This window comes from Rana temporaria, chromosome 3 (assembly GCF_905171775.1).
Source record: "Rana temporaria chromosome 3, aRanTem1.1, whole genome shotgun sequence".
NCBI lineage: Eukaryota > Metazoa > Chordata > Amphibia > Anura > Ranidae > Rana > Rana temporaria.
This window is the reverse complement of record NC_053491.1, coordinates 445,682,603-445,705,684: the sequence shown is the minus strand read 5'-3', so window position 1 is coordinate 445,705,684 and position 23,082 is coordinate 445,682,603. Positions and strand designations below refer to the sequence as shown.

The 23,082-nt window shown below is 45.1% G+C and overlaps 1 protein-coding gene across 5 annotated transcripts in view; it reads left to right on the top strand.

Moving 5' to 3' along the window:
- The window catches only part of MAST1 (microtubule associated serine/threonine kinase 1), a 165,208-nt gene that overhangs the window by 53,088 nt on the left and 89,038 nt on the right, over nucleotides 1-23,082 (top strand). For 4 of the 5 annotated variants that reach the window (XM_040346542.1, XM_040346544.1, XM_040346541.1 and 1 more), the window contains exon 3: nucleotides 14,555-14,646. In XM_040346542.1, the coding sequence (XP_040202476.1) occupies nucleotides 14,555-14,646 (92 nt within the window). Of the gene's footprint in view, nucleotides 1-3,178; nucleotides 3,793-14,554; nucleotides 14,647-23,082 lie in introns of those variants that run through there. The other variant, XM_040346543.1, reaches the window with a different exon arrangement.

Genomic DNA, 23,082 nt, shown 5'->3' with positions numbered 1-23,082 from the left:
GAGAGGATCCATCCGCTGGAATTGATCCACGGACCGGCTCCAGCGGATAGATCCTATGGTGTGTACAATCCAGCGGATCTGTTTCCGCGGATTTTTATCCCCTGGGATGGATTTCCAGCGGATAAAAATTTTAAGACATGCTTTAAAATCTATCCGCTTGAATCCATCCCAACGGATTGATCCGCTGGTCTGTACAGACTCACCGGATCAATCCGTCCGAATCAATCCCCCGCATGCGTCGTAATGATTCGACGCATGCGTGGAATTCTTTATATGACAGTGTCGTGCACGTCGCCGCGTCATCATCGCGGCGACGGCGCGACACGTCATCGCGATGGGATTTCGGCGCGGATTTCGATCCGATGGTGAGTACACTCCATCGGATCAAAATCCGCGCAAATCCTCGAGAGGATTTATCCGCGGAAACGGTCCGGTGGACCGTATCCGCGGATAAATCCTCTTGTGTGTACTAGGCCTTACATTTGGTGTTATCGCTCTCACTCTCTCATACTGGTCACTGAAAGTTCAACATGGCACCACATGGCAAAGAACTTTCTGAGGATCTGAAAAAAAGAATTTTTGCTCTACATAAAGATGTTCTAGGCTATAAGAAGATTGCCAAGACCCTAAAACTGAGCTGCAGCACGGTGGCCAAGACCATACAGGGGTTTAACAGGACAGGTTCCACTCAGAACAGGCCTCGCCATGGTCGACCAAAGAAGTTGGGTGCACATGCTCAGCATCATGTCCAGAGGTTGTCTTTGGGAAATAAACATATGAGTGCTGCCAGCATTTCTGCAGAGGTTGAACGGGTGGGGGGTCAGCCTGTTAGTGCTCAGACCATAAGCTGCACACTGCATTAAATTGGTCTGCATGACTGTCATCCCAGAAGGAAGCTTCTTCTAAAGATGATGCACAAGAAAGCCCGCAAACAGTTTGCTGAAGACAAGCAGACTAAGTACATGGATTACTGGAACCATGTCCTGTGGTCTGATGAGACCAAGATTAACTTATCTGGTTTAGATGGTGTCAAGCGTGTGTGGCGGCAACCAGGTGAGGAGAACAAAGACAAGTGTATGTTGCCTACAGTCAAGCATGGTGGTGGGAGTGTCATGGTCTGGGGCTGCATGAGTGCTGTCGGCTCTGGGGAGCTACAGTTTATTGAGGGAACCATGAATGCCAACATGTACTGTGACATACTGAAGCAGAGCATGATCCCCTCCCTTCAGAGACTGGGCCACAGGGCAGTATTTAAAACATGATAACGACCCCAAACACGTCTCCAAGATGGCCACTGCTGTGCTAAAGAAGCTCAGGGTAAAGGTGATGGACTGGCCAAGCATGTCTCTAGACCTAAACCCTATTGAGCATCTGTGGGGCATCCTCAAATGGAAGGTGGAGGAGCGCAAGGTCTCTAACATCCACCAGCTCTGTGATGTCATCATGCAGGAGTGGAAGAGGACTCCAGTGGCAACATATGAAGCTCTGGTGAACTGCAGAAGGTTAAGGCAGTGCTGGAAAAGAATGGTTGCCACACAAAATATTGACACTTTGGGCCAAATTTTTACATTTTCACTTAGGGGTGTACTCACTTTTGTTGCCAGCGGTTTAGACATTAATGGCTGTGTGTTGAGTTATTTTGAGGGGAAGGCAAATTTACACTGTTATACAAGCTATACACTCACTACTTTATATTGTAGCAAAGTGTCATTTCTTCAGTGTTGTCACATGAAAAGATAGAATAAAATATTTACATAAATATGAGGGGTGTACTTACTTGTGTTAGATACGCCGGTATATCTAGAAGGTGGAAATGGGGTACAAAGCTTCCAGTGTCTAGAGGTGGATTTAGGCATAAGGAGCTTACTTTGTCTAGAGAAGGATATAAAGGTGTGCATACCTTTGTCTACATCAGATATGTGGTATACAAAGCTCATGAAGTTTAGAGGAAGATATGGGAATTGCATAGCTCTGAGATGGATATGGGGGTACACAATTAATGTCAAGATGGAAGGGGTTCATAGATTATCATGGACACAGGTGGATATAGCACTGTGTAGAGATGGACTTGGGCAGGGCCGCTGACAGGGGGGGGGGGGGGGCACCAGTCCTCCTGTAGTGGGCCCTGGCACACAGAGGGAGAGAAACCAGCTTTCAGCTGCTGCAGAGAGCCACATGGATCATCTTTCTGAAATTGCCTCTCCGCCCAACCACACTGATTCCCCCTGCTGTTTGGGCCCCTCTGTGTGCCAGGGCCCCCTACAGGAGGACTGGTGGTCCCCCCTTGTCAGGCATAAGGAGCTTACTTTGTCTAGAGAAGGATATAAAGGTGTGCATACCTTTGTCTACAGCAGATGTGGTATACAAAGCTCATGAAGTTTAGAGAAAGATAAGGGAATTGCATAGCTCTGAGATGGATATGGGGGTACACGATTAATGTCAAGATGGAAGGGGTTCATAGATTATCATGGACACAGGTGGATATAGCACTGTGTAGAGATGGAGTTGGGCAGGGCCGCTGACAGAGGGGGGGGACCACCAGTCCTCCTGTAGGGGGCCCTGGCACACAGAGGGGCCCCAACAACAGGGGGAATCGGTGTGACCGGGCGGAGGGGCAATTTCAGAAAGATGCCCCATGTGGCTCTCTGCAGCAGCTGAAAGCTGCTTTCTGTCCCTCCCACCAGCTTTCAGCTGCTGCAGGGAGAGACACAGGGAATTGTTGCTGTAATTGCTTCCCTTGTACTGATCCCCCTTCCTGTTCTATTATAAAAGGGCTCACTTACACAGGTTCTCTTATATGTTTGTGTCCACTAATAATGATTTTAGTGTATTTTTTGTGGTAGGCTGTACGGGGCCCTGGGATTTTGGGTATATTTGCCATAATCTGTTATCCTCGGGATCCATTTCCTGGGGTTGTCTGCTGACAGTCCCCGTAGGCCGCCTGATTATCACCTGATTCTGCCAAAACCGGCATGATTGGATGACGGTTACCTAATGCTCTCTGGGCATCTTAATGTACATGTGCAGTGACACAAATCTACACACCTATAGAGGCGTGCTAACTTACAGGCATGACAGAGCCGGTTATCGTCATCCACACACGTGTAGTTGACGTGTCACACAGATGCACACTCATGCTGAGCAGTAAAGGACACAGCTGCAGTCTCTCACTGGTTCAATCTCGCTGTCTGCTCGCCCCCTCCTGTCTGCAGTTCTTTTTGCTGCTTCCTTTCCCCTCATAATATCCTTGTCATCCTTCCCTGTCTCCTCTCCCCCTGGATCTCCAGCATCTCTCCCTCTACTGTCTCCTAAGCTCTGCCTTTGTCTTTTCCTCCCTCTGTCTTTTCACCAATCCCTCCTCCAGCTGCCCTCCCTCTCTCCATCGCTCATTCCTTGTCACCTTCTCCGCCGTCTACCTATATATCACATCGGTACCCGGCTCCTTCTCCTGTCCCATTTTCTTTGTCCATCTATCTCTGTCTCTATCTCTGTCTCTATCTCTGTCCATTTTTGTCCCTTGGTCGCTCTCTTCTCTACCTCCTCCTCTATTGTCTTGCTCTCTAACCTTCTACAGTCTCTTCCCATCTCACCTCTGCTGTGGTTCCTCTATTTTTATCCTGTCATCGTCCTTTCCTCAACACCCAGCTGGTCCCTTTCCAGTCTCCGCTAATGACCATGTCTTTCCTGGAGTTTCTCTGATCACCTTCTGACAACCACTTCATCACTGACAACCCCCAGCACACCTGGCCGAGGTCACCTACCCCCTCCAGCCATGTTCAGGCGCACCAAGAGGTAACATTGCTGCTTGTAGAAAGGGGCAGGCAAGATGGGATTTTAATGGGAGATTAAGGTCTGCTATGTGTACCTCCCAAATATGGGGATTTCGTTTTATTAGCTGCAGCGGATGATGTCTGTGAGCAGCTGTGTGATGACATTGCTGTATGATCTTTGCCCTATTATCTATCTGTCTATCTATCTGTCTATCTATCTATCTCTCTCTCTCTCTCTCTCTATCTATCTATCTATCTATCTATCTCTCTCTATCTATCTATCTATCTATCTATCTATCTATCTATCTATCTATCTATCTATCTATCTATCTATCTATCTATCTATCTATCTATCTATCTCTCTCGCTCTTTCTTTCTCTCTCTCTCTCTCTCTCTCTCTATCTCTCTCTCTCTCTCTATCTATATCTATCTATATCTATCTATATCTCTCTATCTCTCTATCTCTCTCTATCTATCTATCTTTCTATCTATCTATCTATCTTTCTATCTATCTCTCTATCTATCTCTCTATCTATCTATCTATCTATCTATCTATCTATCTATCTATCTATCTATCTATCTATCTATCTATCTATCTATCTATCTTTTTTTTCCAGCTCGGCATATTCCTTTTCTATTCATCTGTCTAGTTATCTATCCCGTCTATCTATAGCTTGGCCTATTTACTTTATCTCTTTACCTTGGCTTCTCCAGAGCAAGTAGAATACAGTTCCCCATTTACTGTAATAAGACAATTATCACCATTTCCACCGCTGGGCAAATTGATTATTTACAGTAAGAGCCTGTGAAGTCATAAATAAAAAGAGAACCTACAAGGGCATGTGTGATGAGGGCATGGTGATAGGCCTACAAGGGCATGTGTGATGAGGGTATGAAGATAGACCTACAAGGGCATGTGTAATGAGAGAATAAAGACATGTGTGATGAGGGTATGAAGATAGATCTACGAGGGTATGAAGATAGACCCTTGAGGGCATGTATGATGAGGGCATGTATGATGAGGGCATGAAGATAAACCTATTAGGACATGTGTGATGAGGGCATGTAGATACCTATTGTATGATGAGGGCATGAAGATAAACCTATTAGGACATGTGTGATGAGGGCATGTAGATACCTATGAGGGAATGTGTGATGAGGGCATGAAGATACCTATGAGGGCATGTATGATGAGTGCATTAAGATAGACCTATGAAGGCATGTGTGATGAGGGCATGAAAATACCTATGAGGGCATGTATGATGGGGGTATGAAGATACCTATGAGGGCATGTATGATGAGGGCATGAAGATAGACCTATTAGGACATGTGTGATGAGGGCATGTAGATACCTATGAGGGCATGTGTGATGAGGGCATGAACATTCCTATGAGGGCATGTATGATGAGTGCATGAAGATAGACCTATGAAGGCATGTGTGATGAGGGCATGAAAATACCTATGAGGGCATGTATGATGGGGGTATGAAGATAGACCTATTAGAGCATCTGTGATGAGGGCATGAAGATATCTATGAGGGCATGTGTGATGAGGACATGAAGATAGACCAACTAAGACATTTGTGGTGAGGGCATGAATATAGACCCTTTGAGGGCATGAAGATACCTATGAGGCATGTGTGATGAGGACATGAAGATAAACCCACAAAGGCATTTGTGATGAGGGCATGAAGAAAGACCTATGAGGGCATGTGTGATGAGGGCATGAAGATACCTATGAGGGCATGTATGATGAGGGTATGAAGATAGACCTATTAGAGCATCTGTGATGAGGGCATGAAGATATCTATGAGGGCATGTGTGATGAGGGTATGAAGATAGACCTACTAAGACATTTGTGGTGAGGGCATGAAGATAGACCCTTTGAGGGCATGTGTGATGAGGGCATGAAGATACCTATGAGGCATGTGTGATGAGGACATGAAGATAGACCCACAAAGGCATTTGTGATGAGGGCATGAAGAAAGACCTATGAGGACATGTGTGATGAGGGCATGAAGATACCTATGAGGGCATGTATGATGAGGGTTTGAAGATAGACCTATTAGAGCATCTGTGATAAGGGTGGCATGAAGATACCTATGAGGGCATGTGTGATGAGGGCATCAAGATAGACCTACAAGAGCATGCAGATAGACCTACATGGGCATGTGTGATGGGGAACAGGCTATGCACTCCTAAACAGGCACAGTCGGCTTGGCTGAGCAATCCTGTTAAGTCATTGGAAAGGAGAGTGACGCTGGTAAATGCTGTCAGTGCCACTTATCACCGGGAGTTAGACTAGTCATTGGAAAGGAGAGTGACGCTGGTAAATGCTGTCAGTGCCACTTATCACCGGGAGTTAGACTAGTCATTGGAAAGGAGAGTGACGCTGGTAAATGCTGTCAGTGCCACTTATCACCGGGAGTTAGACTAGTCATTGGAAAGGAGAGTGACGCTGGTAAATGCTGTCAGTGCCACTTATCACCGGGAGTTAGACTAGTCATTGGAAAGGAGAATGACGCTGGTAAATGCTGTCAGTGCCACTTATCACCGGGAGTTAGACTAGTCATTGGAAAGGAGAATGACGCTGGTAAATGCTGTCAGTGCCACTTATCACCGGGAGTTAGACTAGTCATTGGAAAGGAGAATGACGCTGGTAAATGCTGTCAGTGCCACTTATCACCGGGAGTTAGACTAGAGCTAAGGACAAGTCCTCTAACCTGATCAATACTTCCTCCTGGAATAGGTTGGCTGACATTCTTATTTGGGGCCTGTAGACAGGAGACTTGCCTATTTAGCTAGACATAGCTGAATCCATCAACTGCCACGTCATGCCGTTGAGTGGCTAAAGTATGCCTTTTTGTAATGGAAAGATGACCTAATATATATCTGACATTAATTGTCCCCAATACAATGATCACATGAGTAACGCACTGTTTATGGGTTGACCTTGGGGGGAAAAAAACAATTCCTTAAAGTGGAGTTCCACCCATAAATTTAACATTACATCAGTAGTTTTAAAAAAATGTCATTAGTCCTTTACGAATTTTTTTTTTTTTTTAGATGCCTTCAAAGTGTTGTTGCTAGGCAGAATAGTTAATCTTCCCACTTCCTGCACCTAGGTGCTTAATGCTTCCTAACCTACACCGCACAGACTCCTGGGAATGTAGTGGGTGTAACTTTCCAGAAGTCTGTGCACTCCCCAGTCTCAAAGAATCATGTGACTTGGACAGTACAGGTGCTGAAACCTGATCTGACACTGCTTGTGCAGCACTGAGCATGTGCGAGGTCTGCAAGGCTGAAATCCAGGAAGTCATACAGTCTGGCTTCATGATGCCCACACTTAAGATGGCCCCAGTCAATTTCTATTTTATAAAGTGTCTAAATGCTCTAACAACCTAACAAAACGGACCTTAGTTTACAGACTAACTTTACTAGAATACATTAAGCTTGTGTATTACAGGGGTATTTATATTTAAAAAGTGAAATTGTGGGTGGAACTCCGCTTTAAGAGGCCAAAAGTATCATTACTACTAACAATGGTTTGCTGAACGAACTAACTAACCTTTCCCTATTTTCTCTGAGTAGTGAATATAAAATTTCTCCATCAGACGTTCCCCGAGAACAATGCCCCATCTAAGGCCAGCCTAAAGAACAGGTCCTGTATCTTGGAAAATGGGATTCTAGCCTCCAGAGTTTAACACAGGCCCTGTATATATAATGTATGCAGATGAGACAGACGCCTAGGGCACCACCGAGCAGGAGCCTTCTTGGATTTTCTTTTTTTTTATTCAGTGGACATAATTAGCATGGAAAATTGGAGCAAATGGGAGAGAGGTTATTTGCCAAAGTAAGCTCTAAAAACATCTGCTAACCTGCTCTAAAAAAAATTGTTATTGGACTGGATGCTATGCAGAAGCCTCCAACACCAGGTATAAACAGGCTTTAAAGGGGTTGTAAAGGTTTGTTTTTTATTTTCTAAATAGGTTCCTTTAAGCTTGTGCATTGTTGGTTCACTTACCTTTTCCCTCCATTTCCCTTCTAAATGTTTTTATTTTTTTGTCTGAATTTCTCACTTCCTGTTTCTCCTCAGTAAGCTTGCCCCCATCATCCGAGCTGTTCTGGCTGGGGGTTAGTTAGCGTGCTCGCACCCTTCCTTGGGACTATGCTGACTAACCCCCAGCCAGAACAGCTCGGATGATGCTAGTTCCGAGGAAGGGGGCGAGCATGCTGACTAACCCCCAGCCAGAACAGCTCGAATGATGGTAGTCCCAAGGGAGGGGGCGAGCACGCTGACTAACCCCCAGCCAGAACAGCTCGGATGATGCTAGTCCCGAGGGAGGGGGCGAGCATGCTGACTAACCCCCAGCCAGAACAGCTCGGATGATGCTAGTCCCGAGGGAGGGGGCGAGCACGCTGACTAACCCCCAGCCAGAACAGCTCGGATGATGCTAGTCCCGAGGGAGGGGGCGAGCATGCTGACTAACCCCCAGCCAGAACAGCTCGGATGATGCTAGTCCCGAGGGAGGGGGCGAGCACGCTGACTAACCCCCAGCCAGAACAGCTCGGATGATGCTAGTCTCGAGGGAGGGGGCGAGCACGCTGACTAACCCCCAGCCAGAACAGCTCGGATGATGCTAGTCCCAAGGGAGGGGGCGAGCACGCTGACTAACCCCCAGCCAGAACAGCTCGGATGATGCTAGTCCCGAGGGAGGGGGCGAGCATGCTGACTAACCCCCAGCCAGAACAGCTCGGATGATGCGGGCAAGGTTACTGAGGAGGAACAGGAAGTGAGAAATTCAGACAAAGAAAAAAAAGATTTAGAAGGTAAATGGAAGGAAAAGGTAAGTGAACCAACAATGCACTAGCCTAAAGGAACCTATATAGAAAATAAAAAACAAACCTTTACAACCCCTTTAACTGCTTGCCGACCAGCCGCCACAGTTCTACGGCGGCAGGTCGGCTCCCCTGCGCGAGAGAGCCCGTAGCTCTACGTCGGCTCTAAAAGCGGCCACTAGGGGTGCGTGTCCCCGACTCCCGTGCGCGTGCCCGGTGGGCATTGTGGCCATTAACTGCTTGCCGACCAGCAACTTTATAACGGCAGGTCGGCTCCCCTGCGCGAGAGCCCATAGCTCTACGTCGGCTCTCGCGCAGGCCACTAGGGGCGCGATCGCCGCCGGGCACACGCGATCGCTCGTTACAGAGCGAGGACCGGGAGCTGTGTGTGTAAACACACAGCTCCCGGTCCTGTCAGGGAGAGAAATGCTGATCTTCTGTTCATACAATGTATGAACAGAAGATCAATAATTTCCCCATGTCAGTCCACCCCCCCCTACAGTTAGAACACACCCAGGGAACATACTTAACCCCTTCCCCGCCCCCTAGTGTTAACCCCTTCATGGCCAGTGGCATTTTTAAAGTAATCCAATGCATTTTTAATGCACTGATCGCTATAAAAATGCCAATGGTCCCAAAAATGTGTCAAAAGTGTCCGAAGTGTCCGCCATAATGTCGCAGTACCGAAAAAAATCACTGATCGCCGCCATTACTAGTAAAAATATTAATAAAAATGCCATAAAAATACCCCCTATTTTGTAAACGCTATACCTTTTGCGCAAACCAATCAATAAATGCTTATTGCGATTTTTTTAATGAAAAATATATAGAAGACTACGTATTGGCCTAAACTGAGGAAAAAAAAGTTTCTTTATATATTTTTGGGGGATATTTATTACAGCAAAAAGTAAAAAATATTATTTTTTTTCAAAATTGTCGCTCTATTTTTGTTTATAGCGCAAAAACTAAAAACCGCAGAGGTGATCAAATACCACCAAAAGAAAGCTCTATTTGTGGGGAAAAAAAGACGCCAATTTTGTTTGGGAGCCACGTCGTACGACCGCGCAATTGTCAGTTAAAATGAGCCAGAGCCGAATCGCAAAAAGTGCTCTGGTCTTTGACCAGCAATATGGTCCGGGGGTTAAGTGGTTAACATAAACAGGCTGTGCAGATCTTTTTTGGGTGATGGGAACTTCAACAACACTTAGGCCTCGTACACACGACCGAGTTTCTCGGCAAAAACCAGCAAGAAACTTGCTGGGAGATATGTTTTTGCCGAGGAAACCGGTCGTGTGTACATTTTCTGTCGAGAAACTCGACGAGCCAAAAAGAGAGCATGTTCTCTATTTCCTCGACGGGAATGGAAAAAATTGGCTTGTCGAGTTCCTCGACAGCCTAACAAGGAACTCGACGAGGAAAACGATGTGTTTCGCCCGTCGAGTTCCTCGGTCGTGTGTATGAGGCTTTAGAGTCAATGCTGAGATTCAAAGCATGGGGTACATACACAAGTTTCTGTACTCAAGTGGAGGTTTGATGCTGGATGGAAATGCATTGTATGTAATGGCTAGTTTGTTGTCTGGAGCACCCAGAAGTCCGGCTCTTTTTCCTTCTCCAGACCCAAAAGATTTGTTTTCCTTTAACCACTTCCGGACCGCCGCATGTACATTTACGTCGGCAGAATGGCACGGACAGGCACATTGGCGTACCTGTACGCCCCTGCCTAGACGTGGGTCGGGGGTCTGATCGGGACCCCCCCGGGAAATGCGGCGGTTCCCGTGGCTTCAGGAGCGATCCGGGAAGAGGGCGCGGCTATTCGTTTCTAGTGCGCCCCCTCGTGATCGCTCCCCGGAGCTGAAGAACGGGGAGAACCGTATGTAAACATGGCTTCCCCGTGCTTCACTGTGGCGGCTGCATCGATCGAGTGATCCCTTTTATAGGGAGACTCGATTGATGACGTCAGACCTACAGCCACACCCCCCTACAGTTGTAAACACACACTAGGTGAACCCTAACTCCTACAGCGCCCCTGTGGTTAACTCCCAAACTGCAACTGTCATTTTCACAGTAAACAATGCAATTTAAATGCATTTTTTGCTGTGAAAATGACAATGGTCCCAAAAATGTGTCAAAATTGTCCGAAGTGTCCGCCATAATGTCGCAGTCACGAAAAAAATCGCTGATCGCCGCCATTAGTAGTAAAAAAAATAAAAATAATAAAACTATTCCCTATTTTGTAAACGCTATAAATTTTGCTCAAACCAATCGATAAACGCTTATTGCGATTTTTTTTACCAAAAATAGGTAGAAGAATACGTATCGGCCTAAACTGAGGGAAAAAAAAATGTTATATGTTTTTGGGGGATATTTATTATAGCAAATAGTAAAAAATATTGCATTTTTTTCAAAATTGTCGCTCTATTTCTGTTTATAGTGCAAAAAAAAAAACCGCAGAGGTGATCAAATACCACCAAAAGAAAGCTCTATTTGTGGGGGAAAAAAGGACGCCAATTTTGTTTGGGAGCCACGTCGCACGACCGCGCAATTGTCTGTTAAAGCGACGCAGTGCCGAATTGTAAAAACCCCTTCGGTCATTTAGCAGCATATTGGTCCGGTCCTTAAGTGGTTACAATTTTGCATCCAAAATCAAGTGGAAACATGGTTTAAAGAGTCAGTGGCGCTATAAATGATATTAATAGTTTGGTGGATGTTGAAAAGTTAAACCAGCTAGAAACTTCACATATCTTGGAGCTCAATTGGTGAGATCTTGGTGCTGAATTTTTATTTATTTTATATTATGGAGAATGAAACAGACCCCTGCTTGTCCCCCCCCCCCCCCCCCCAGCCATGATCTGCTTGCATTGCATGGAGAAGCACAGAAATGTAAAGTGCGTTAGTACAGGTTGAGGGAAAGCTAACAATGCTGGGTCTGAAGATGAACATTTGGAGACACTTAATGGAATGACGATTGGGCTAGTACAGTAGGTAGCGGGAAAAATGAAGGTGAGGAGGCCCCCGGTATTAGATCAATAGAGTAAGTGTGATTCAATTTAAGTGGGAGTTAGAATGTCAATTGGATGATTATTAGTTAGGAGTCTGAACTGATACCATTGAGTAAATTGGAAGCATTACACTATTGATTGTTGGGTTTCTGCGTGCAAGGTTTGGATGAAAACTTCCAAATATCAATTTCGAACCCATAATTCCCTTTTGCAAAAGATGTAGGATAAATTATCTCTAAATAAATAGATAGTGGGGGGGTTCTGGGTAGATCCACTTATGTAAAATAAATGTTCATGCTACAAGGTTTATGATATTAACCACTTCATTACTGGGCACTTAAACCCCCTTCGTGTCCAGACCAATTTTCAGCTTTCAGCGCTGACGCATTTTGAATGACAATTGCGCGGTCATACAACACTGTACCCAAATTATATTTTTATCATTTTTTTCCCCACACATAGAGCTTTCTTTTGGTGGTATTTGATCATCTCTGCGATTTTTATTTTTTGCGCTATAAACAGAAAAAGACAGAACATTTTGAAAAAAAACACAATATTTTTTAATTTTTGTTCTAATAATATCCCATTTAAAAAAAAAAAAAAATTTCCTCCGTTTAGGCCGATACGTATTCTTCTACATATTTTTGTTAAAAAAAAATCGCAATAAGCGTTTATTGATTGGTTTGCGCAAAAGTTATAGCGCCTACAAAATAGGGGATAGATTTATGATTTATTTTTTATTTTTTACTAGTAATGGCGGCGATCTGCGATTTTTTTTTTTGTGTCAGGCCTGCGATATTGCGGCGGACATATCGGACACTTTTGACACAATTTTGGGACCATTCACATTTATACAGCGATCAGTGCTATAAAAATGCACTAATTACTGTATAAATGTGACTGGTAGGGAAGGGGTTAACACTAGGGGGTGAGGAAGGGGTTAAATGTGTATCCTGGGTGTGTTCTAACTGTGTGGGGGGAGGGGGGTGACTGGGGGAGGTGACCGATGCTGTGTCCCTATGTACAAGGGACACAGATCGGTCTCCTCTCCTCTGACAGCACGTGGAGCTCTGTGTTTACACACAGAGCTCCACGTCCCTGCTGTGTTCCCGCCGATCGCGTGTACCCGGCGGACATCGCGGCCGCCAGGTATACGCATCGGCTTCCCAACGATGCGCCGGGACAGTGTTTACCCGCTGCGCGCCCCCCAGTGGCGCGCGCGGGTAATGCAAACAATAGGACGTCTGAAGACGTCCACTCGCCACTTCAGGTCCGCGCTGCAGACGTCTTTTGTCTATAGCGCGGATCTGTAGTGGTTAAGGAGTTGCATTTTCAACTGGGTTAGGATATCCCAGAAGCATATCCATGGTATTTCCCCAGTAACTTTTGAGAAAATGTGAATAGAGACAATTTTAGTTGCCACCGCTTAAGAGTGGGAAGGCCATGAGGTTTGCGTTCCATAGGGGAAGTAAAAGAGATACGTGGCTGTTTAGTAGGCAATGTGTGCGCATTTTGTGTATAAGAGGGGATTCGCAGACACCTCTATGGGTAGAAGTTCTTTATGTACGTAGCGCAACCTCTGAATGGGCTGTTGATTGATAATGTTAACCACTTAAGACCCGGACCTTTAGGCGGCTAAAGGACCCAGCCAGGTTTTGCGATTCGGCACTGCGTCGCTTTAACTGACAATTGTGCGGCCGTGCGACGTGGCTCCCAAACAAAATTGACGTCCTTTTTTCCCCACAAATAGGGCTTTCTTTTGGTGGTATTTAATAACCTCTGCAGTTTTTATTTTTTTGCGCTATAAACAAAAATAGAGCGACAATTTTGAAAAAAATGCAATATTTTCTTTTTGCTATAATAAATATCCCCCAAAAATATATAAAAAAAGACATTTTTTTTCCTCAGTTTAGGCCGATATGTATTCTTCCAGCTATTTTTGGTAAAAAATCGCAATAAGCGTTTATCGGTTGGTTTGCGCAAAATTTATAGCGTTTACAAAATAGGGGATAGTTTTATTGCATTTTTATTTTTATGAATTTTTTTTTTTACTACTAATAGCGGCGATCAGCGAATTTTTTTCATGACTGCGACATTATGGCGGACACTTCGGACAATTTTTACACATTTTTGGGACCATTGTCATTTTCACAGCAAAAAATCTTGGTTTGTGGGCCCAGCGCACAGATACGCCGGCGCATATTTGCACTTACGTGGCGTATCTTGAGATACGTCGCCGCAAGTGCTTTGTGAATCCGGGCCTTTATATATTTTTTTTTATTTGCTATTTTTTCCCACAAAAGTGGATTTACCCTTTAAATACGCATAAAACAGAATGCTACGTGGATTTTTGTGCAGTTATCATTCATTTTAGTGTCATTGCTTGATAATTAGCATACCCTATAATTTAATTAAACACTAAGCCAATCTGCCATGCATAGGTGTGAACTAGCCACATGGAAATGAATGGAATATCATGCATTGAATGCAGGAATGTAAAATATTTGTAAATTGTTATAAAAAAATAGACAAATGTGAACCCAAAACAGAATAAAAAAAAATACAATAGGTTGAAGTCAAGCGATAGGGCTTATCAGACCCCGTTCTTCGGAGCTGACACTCTATTAAAGAAAGTATGTCAGGCATAATAGAGTAGGTAGGCAGCGCACACATCATCTATTATTCAGGAGCGTCTGTCTGAGGTTGTATGTTCCGTGTAGCACATATGTGTGTGTACATGTACTGCCTCTCCCTAGAGGTGTCACGCTGCCTCTCTTATCTGCCAGCTGAGCCTTCTTGTCTTGGATTCCAGACTCACTGTCTGCACTGATCTCCAGGCAGTGTCTGTCCATCAGATGCGGTCTCTCTTCCTGTACAGAATAAAGTGTACCTGTTCCCCTAGATGACATGCATATTTATATCTGTCTCTTGTGTTTGTGTCTTGCAGTTGCAGAAGCAGCAACAGGAAGAGCCTGATCCTGACAAGCAGCAGCTCTCCGACGCTTCCCCGGCCACATTCTCCTCTGCCGGGGCACATAGGTAAGCTCTTGGGAAACACAGGGAAATTAACCACTTCCACACCGCGCCTATTCTGACCCTCATCTCCTACAAGTAAAAAATCATAATTTATTTCTAGAAAATTACTCAGTACCCCCAAACATTATGGGCCAGATTCTCGTAGATTCCGGCGTAAGCTATTTACACTACGCCGCCGCAACTTAGTGGAGCAAATGCCGTATTCTCAAAGCACTTGCTCCTTTAATTTGCGGCGGCGTGGTGAAAATTGCCCGGCGTATCCCTGTGTAATTCAAAGGGGGCGGCTTGTATTTAAATTAAGCGCGCCCCCGTGCCGAACGAACTGCGCATGCGCCGGCCTTAAACGTAGCCTAGTGCGCATGCTCCGTAGTACGCCGCAAATACATTGGTTTCGACGTTAACGTAATTAACGCACAGCCCTATTCGCGACGAGTTATGTAAACGACGGAAAAACCCGACGCTGTCCCGACAGCCATACTTAACATGGCATACGACGGACCTTCGTAAACTTACCCCTCATATAGCAGGGGTAAGTTTACGCTTACGGAAACGACGTAAACGACGATGAGGCGGCGCAAAAACGTTCGGGAATCGGCGTATCAGGCTCATTTGCATAGACAAATGAGAAATCGTTGTAAACGCCATCTAGCGGCCAGCGTGGAATTACATCTAAGATCCGACGGTGTAAGTGACTTACGCCAGTCGGATCTACGCCGTATCTATGCGTAAATGATTCTAAGAATCACTCGCATAGATACCCGAGCTCAGAAACAGAGATACGACGGTGTATCTGGAGATACACCGTTGTATCTCTTTTGAGAATCTGGCCCTATATATATGTTTTTTTTTTTTTAGCAGACACCCTAGGGAATAAAATGGCGGTCATTGCAACTTTTTATCTCGCATGGTATTTGCGCAATCATTTTTCAAACGCCAAAAGTTTGATGAATTAAAAAAAAAAAAAACTGTAAACTAAAGCCTCGTACACACGATCGGATATCTGATGGAATCTAGATCTGGATTCTTTCGTCGGATATCCGATGAAGCTGACTTTCATCAGTCTGGTCTACACGCCATCACTCAAAAATCCGACCGTGCCAAAACGCGGTGACGTAAAACACTACGACGTGCTGAAAAAAATGAAGTTCAATGCTTCCGAGCATGCGTCGACTTGATTCTGAGCATGCTTGGATTTTTGACCGATGGACTTCCACACAGACGATCGTTTTTTTCTATCGGTTTTTTATCCATAGGAAAAATGTAAAACATGTTCTATTTTTTTTCACCAATGGAAAAAAGACCGCACACGATCGGTTTGTCCGATGAAAACAATCCATTGGTCTGTTTTGATTGGACAAACCGATCGTGTGTACAAGGCTTTTTAATTTTTTTGTCAAATATGAAAGATGATGTTACGCAGAGTAAATAGATACCCACCATGTCACGCTTTAAAAATTTGCACACTCGGAATGGCGCCACACTTCGGTACTTAAAAATCTCCATAGGCAACGCTTTATTTATTTTTTACAGGTTGCCAGTTTAGCGTTACAGAGGAGGTCTAGTGCTAGAATTAATAGATAATGTCCTTCGCGCTACTGTGAGTAATAAGTGAATATCTCAAATACAAGTTACAATACACCAAAATAGAATACTGTATGCATTGCATACTAGTTCATTATGAATTACTTACCTTACACCGAAGCCGTCCTCGATCACCTCCTCCACCACCGTCATCTCTCCCGGAGTGAGTTCCGGGTATCGCTGCTCCGGAGCTGTGACTGGCTGGAGTAACGATGACGTCACTCCCCTGCATTAGCTCAGTGCGCCTGCGTCGTTGTCTACGGCGTGCATGCGCCTTAGACATCGGTGCCCCTTTTTTGGAAAATATCACCTTAACCGTGTAGGGTTGAGGTCAAACTGAGTTCCTCCACACCAAGCTCATCAAGCGATGTCTTTATGGAGCTGTGGGTGTTCAGAATCACAGTCATGCTAAAAAAGAAAAGGGTCTTTCTCAAACTGTATCTACAAGGTTGGCAAATGTCTTTGTATGCTGTAGTATTAACAGTACCCTTCACTGGAAACACCTGAATCCCATATTTCATATACCCGTAGAGTGGGACAGGGGCTGGTAAGACCTTGTATAGTAAAATAGGCACCAATAACACCTAGCATAGTGTAACAGGGGCCAGTAACACCTTGTTTAGGTGATCAGGGGCCATTAAGGACCTTATATAGTGGAACAGGACTCAGTAGGAGCTTGTATAGTGGAACAGGGGTCAGTAGGACCTTGTATAGTGGAACAGGGGTCAGTAGGACCTTGTATAGTGGAACAGGGGCCGGTAAGACCTTATATAGTGGAACAGGGGTCAGTAGGACCTTGTATAGTGGAACAGGGGTCAGTAGGACCTTGTATAGTGGAACAGGGGTCAGTAGGAGCTTGTATAGTGGAACAGGGGTCAGTAGGAGCTTGTATAGTGGAACAGGGGCCAGTAAGACCTTGTATAGTGGAACATGGGTCAGTATGAGCTTGTATAGTGGAACAGGGGTCAGTAGGAGCTTGTATAGTGGAACAGGGGCCGGTAAGACCTTCTATAGTGGAACAGGGGCCGGTAAGACCTTATATAGTGGAACAGGGGTCAGTAGGAGCTTGTATAGTGGAACAGGGGCCGGTAAGACCTTGTATAGTGGAACAGGAGCCAGTAAGACCTTGTATAGTGGAACAGGGGTCAGTAGGAGCTTGTATAGTGGAACAGGGGCCAGTAAGACCTTGTATAGTGGAACAGGGGTCAGTAGGAGCTTGTATAGTGGAACAGGGGTCAGTAGGAGCTTGTATAGTGGAACAGGGGCCGGTAAGACCTTGTATAGTGGAACAGGAGCCAGTAAGACCTTGTATAGTGGAACAGGGGTCAGTAGGAGCTTGTATAGTGGAACAGGGGCCAGTAAGACCTTGTATAGTGGAACAGGGGTCAGTAGGAGCTTGTATAATGGAACAGGGGTCAGTAGGAGCTTGTATAGTGGAACAGGGGCCGGTAAGACCTTGTATAGTGGAACAGGGGCCGGTAAGACCTTATATAGTGGAACAGGGGTCAGTAGGAGCTTGTATAGTGGAACAGGGGTCAGTAGGACCTTGTATAGTGGAACAGGGGCCGGTAAGACCTTATATAGTGGAACAGGGGTCAGTAGGACCTTGTATAGTGGAACAGGGGTCAGTAGGAGCTTGTATAGTGGAACAGGGGTCAGTAGGAGCTTGTATAGTGGAACAGGGGTCAGTAGGAGCTTGTATAGTGGAACAGGGGTCAGTAGGAGCTTGTATAGTAGAACAGGGGTCAGTAGGAGCTTGTATAGTGGAACAGGGGTCAGTAGGAGCTTGTATAGTGGAACAGGGGCCGGTAAGACCTTATATAGTGGAACAGGGGCCAGTAATACCTTGTTTAGTGGAACAGGGGCCAGTAATACCTTGTTTAGTGGAACAGGGCCCATAAACGCAAGAATCCTCGAGTTAAGCCTTGCTACAAAACTGCATAGAGTGCTAAAAAAAAAAAAGAAAAACAGGGTTGAAACATTTATTGAGCAAGATTAAAAGCCTCTAACCGGGTTCGGAACAGGGGTCAGTAGGAGCTTGTATAGTGGAACAGGGGTCAGTAGGAGCTTGTATAGTGGAACAGGGGTCAGTAGGAGCTTGTATAGTGGAACAGGGGCCGGTAAGACCTTGTATAGTGGAACAGGAGCCAGTAAGACCTTGTATAGTGGAACAGGGGTCAGTAGGAGCTTGTATAGTGGAACAGGGGCCAGTAAGACCTTGTATAGTGGAACAGGGGTCAGTAGGAGCTTGTATAGTGGAACAGGGGTCAGTAGGAGCTTGTATAGTGGAACAGGGGCCGGTAAGACCTTGTATAGTGGAACAGGGGCCGGTAAGACCTTATATAGTGGAACAGGGGTCAGTAGGAGCTTGTATAGTGGAACAGGGGTCAGTAGGACCTTGTATAGTGGAACAGGGGCCGGTAAGACCTTATATAGTAGAACAGGGGTCAGTAGGACCTTGTATAGTGGAACAGGGGTCAGTAGGAGCTTGTATAGTGGAACAGGGGTCAGTAGGAGCTTGTATAGTGGAACAGGGGTCAGTAGGAGCTTGTATAGTGGAACAGGGGTCAGTAGGAGCTTGTATAGTAGAACAGGGGTCAGTAGGAGCTTGTATAGTGGAACAGGGGTCAGTAGGAGCTTGTATAGTGGAACAGGGGTCAGTAGGAGCTTGTATAGTAGAACAGGGGTCAGTAGGAGCTTGTATAGTGGAACAGGGGTCAGTAGGAGCTTGTATAGTGGAACAGGGGCCGGTAAGACCTTATATAGTGGAACAGGGGCCAGTAATACCTTGTTTAGTGGAACAGGGCCCATAAACGCAAGAATCCTCGAGTTAAGCCTTGCTACAAAACTGCATAGAGTGCTAAAAAAAAAAAGAAAAACAGGGTTGAAACATTTATTGAGCAAGATTCAAAGCCTCTAACCGGGTTCGGCAAGGTCATCATCTGTCACACCAAGCTGTGTTCCTGATTTTGATCAGACAGGCACACTGTTCACAAAGTAGGTGACTTCCCTCGATTAAACATATAGCAGTGAGTTATGGAGCTTTTCCTGCCTACTGCAGCGTAAGAAACAGCCCGGCACCCTCCATGAGAATGTTGGCTTCTACAGATCTCCATTGTTTAACATCTCAACAACCAGAGGTCATTTCATTCTAGATGTGCAAACCAAATTTAGAGGAATTTGACCCCCTCCTACCTTAATTATTTTTTTTATATTATAATTTTTTCTGGGTTGTCTTTAAAAAATATGCTCACCCACCCATCAAATGCAGCATTGAGTACCCACACAAAAAAGTTCTTCATCAAATGTTTTCATTTTTGTAAGTGTCCATTTATACTTTTGAGTTGCCGTAACAAAGCACTGCACTTTGCACTGTGCTTTGCAGTGCCATTTATTTTGAATGTCACCCCAATGCAATAGGGCAACACATGCGGTGAAACCTGCATCCAATTCGCAATAGTGTGAACCCAGCCTGAAGTGACAAAAAATGCTTTGTGCCAGAAACATGATTATTGTGTCTTTGTAAAAAGGAAAAACTTACAGAATTAATGTTGTAGTTAACCCTAATTGTTTTTTAACCCTAAAAATTGCAGTAAAAATTCTAGCTAACCCTGATTATTTTTATTAACTTCTTATCCCTTGCCTTAGGTTTTTTTTTTTAAGTGTTACTAAATCCCTAACAGTAAAAGTCTGTATATGCAGTAAAGCATGCTTGGTATACTCACTGTGGAACCTAAGAGGTTAATCCTGTGCATTGTGTAAGAGCTGTTTTATCCTGTCTTCTCTGATCCCTCCCCTTCTTCCACTGTCCCCAATCTATCTGCCGATAGAACAGAGCCTTGGGGGCACCCTGCACATGCTCAGTTTGGTGTGTATTGCTAGAGAGCTTTTTTCTTTGGAGATTGTGATGATGTGATCAGCATAGGGCCAATCAGCAGTATCCAGACAGAGGGTAAGGGGTCCTGCACCCTCATAGGACAATTAGGAGAGAATGAAAACTCCTCCTACAAGCTTTAACCAGACACTGATAGAAGTCACAAGACTGCTGATGAGAAAAGGCATTTAGCAGTTTATATTTGCTAAAATAATTGCATTTCCATGTACTGTGGAGGACCAGATATAGTGAATGCCCGGGTTTAGTAACACTTTAACTGTTTATGATTAGTTTTTGTAGCAGTGAACTTAAATGTTGTGCATGAAATAAATAAATAAAAAAACATTTGTAGATTTTTTTTTTTTTTTACTGACCTTTAAATGGCTGTTGCTATGCGGTCCCTCGAAATCTTCCTCCTTCATCGCCAAGGCTACTTTCGTCACTTCCCTCGGCTCCTCTCCTTACTGCTCCTGGGAGACCTGTGACATCATTTCCCAGGAGTCAGTGGGCAGCGTCGAGGGCTAGGTTGCCATAACAACGGGACGGGCCCTTCCGCCGCCCATTGTTATGGCAACCTGTATACTTTACAGCGTCGCTACAGCGCATTGCTGCGCATGCGCGAGAATGGGGCACAGTATCCCGGGAACTAAATGCTTGTGGGCTTCATATTCCCACAAGCAAAATGACAACGGGCAGAGCACAGTCATCAAAGTTTTTTAAAAAGATGAAACCAGACATCGGGGGACAATTTCAATAGGAGACGCGAGTGTTATAATAACATTGTAGATGCTTGTGAAAAGTTCTAAAAAAAAAAAAAATGTATATTGTAGTTGGAACTCCGCTTTAAGAGTTAGGGGAAAAGGGGGTGGGTTAACCTTTAATATATTTGTTTACTCCTCATTTCCTTCCTCTAGATTTTTGTTTATCGTTTTAGATTTGTAACACAGAATTAAAGGGGTTGTAAAGGTAAAAAAAAATTCCCTAAATAGCTTCCTTTACCTTAGTGCAGTCCTCCATCACTTACCTCATCCTTCCATTTTGCTTTTAAATGTCCTTATTTCTTCTGAGAAATCCTCACTTCCTGTTCTTCTGTCTGTAACTCACCACCGTAATGCAAGGCTTTCTCCCTGGTGTGGAGAAAGCCTCTTGAGGTGGGAGGGGGCGAGCAGGAGAGTCAGGACGCCCACTAACACACAACTCCTTTCTCTATCTGCAAAGTAGAGAGTGTCCTGACTTGCCTGCTCGCCCCCTCATGAGGCTTTCTCCACACCAGGAAGAAAGCCTTGCATTACTGTGTGGAGTTACAGACAGAAGAACAGGAAGTGAGGATTTCTCAGAAGAAATAAGGACATTTAAAAGCAAAATGGAAGGATGAGGTAAGTGAAGGAGGACTGCACTAAGGTAAAGGAAGCTATTTAGGGAAAAAAAAAATTGTACCTTTACAACCCCTTTAAGGATGTTGAGGACCATGGCTGCCAGATGACCTTGTTCCTTGACTCTGGTGGCCATTGTAAATACTGCAACAGTCTTTCTTTTTTCACTGTGAGGCCTCATGCACACGGTACTTAAAAAAAAAGACCACACATAGACATTTACAGGTGTATTTAAATAGGAGAGTGTACAGGCCAAGGAGAATACACTTAGGCTCCATTCACACCTAGGCGTTTTTACGCCTGTAGCGCGACGCGCACAAACGCCAGAGGGACGAAAAGTAATGAAAGGCAATGGGGATGGTTCACATCTCAACGCCTAAACGCCTGTAGCCTGTAGCCTGTAGCTCAAAAAAGTTCCGGACCCTTTTTTGTCGCTCCTAGCGCGCGATATGCGCGTATTTGAGCGTTTTTTTTTTACATTGAAGTCAATGTAAAACGCCTGATACGCGCGTATTGCGCGTAAACACGCGCTTGTACAAGCGTTTTGACGCCTGTGTTGCTGAAATCCAGAAGAGGTATATTCACCCAGGAAGAGGAATAAAAAATTCCTAGGAGAGCAACAAGTGATGTCAGGGATGATCATTTTTCTTATTGGCTAATATGGAAAAAGACAAAGTACAAAAACGTCGAACGCCACTGTGCGAAAACGCGCGCAAACGCGCATATACGCGCGACAAAAACGTCGGTAAAAATCGCCTGTAAAAACGCCTGTACGCCCTACGCCTAGGTGTGAATGCAGCCTAAAGGTGGGTTCTGAGAGGAGCTTTTGAGCAGAAGAACACGCATGTGCATGTAAACGACTCTATAAGGGCCAGATTCTCGTAGAATCGGCGTAGTGTAAGCCATTTACACTACGCCACCGCAACTTACTGGAGCAAGTGCCCTATTCTCCAAGCACTTGCTCCGTAATTTGCGGCGGCGTAGTGTAAATGGCCCGGCGTATGGCCGCGTATTTCAAAAGGGGCGGCTTGTATTCAAATTAAGCGCGCCCCCGCACCGATTGAACTGCGCATGCGCCGGGCTGAAAAATAGCTCATGACGGAAAACGTCAATGACGCCGACGTGAGCGTCATTGACGTAAAGTCCTATTCAAGGACGACTTAGGAAAACGACGTAACCGACGGAAAAATACGACGCGTACCCGACGCCATACTTAACATGGCATACGGCGGACTGGCGTAAGGTTACCCCTCATATAGCAGGGGTAACCTTACGCTTGCGGAAACGACATAAACGACGAGTACGCGACGCAAATTTGTTCGGGAATCGGCCTATCAGGCTCATTTGCATAGTCAAATGAGACCTGAACGTAAACGCCACCTAGCGGTCAGCGTTGTATTGCATTTAGGATCCGACGGTGTAAGTGACTTACACCGGTCGGATCCTAGCCTAATTCCCGCGTATCTTGGTTTGCGAATAAAAAACAATGATACGCCGGCGGGAATTTCGAATTACGCCGGTGTATCAGTAGATACACCGGCGTAACTCTTTTGAGAATCTGGCCCTAAATGCTCAAAAACATGTGCGTATGCGTGTAAATGTATTCCAATG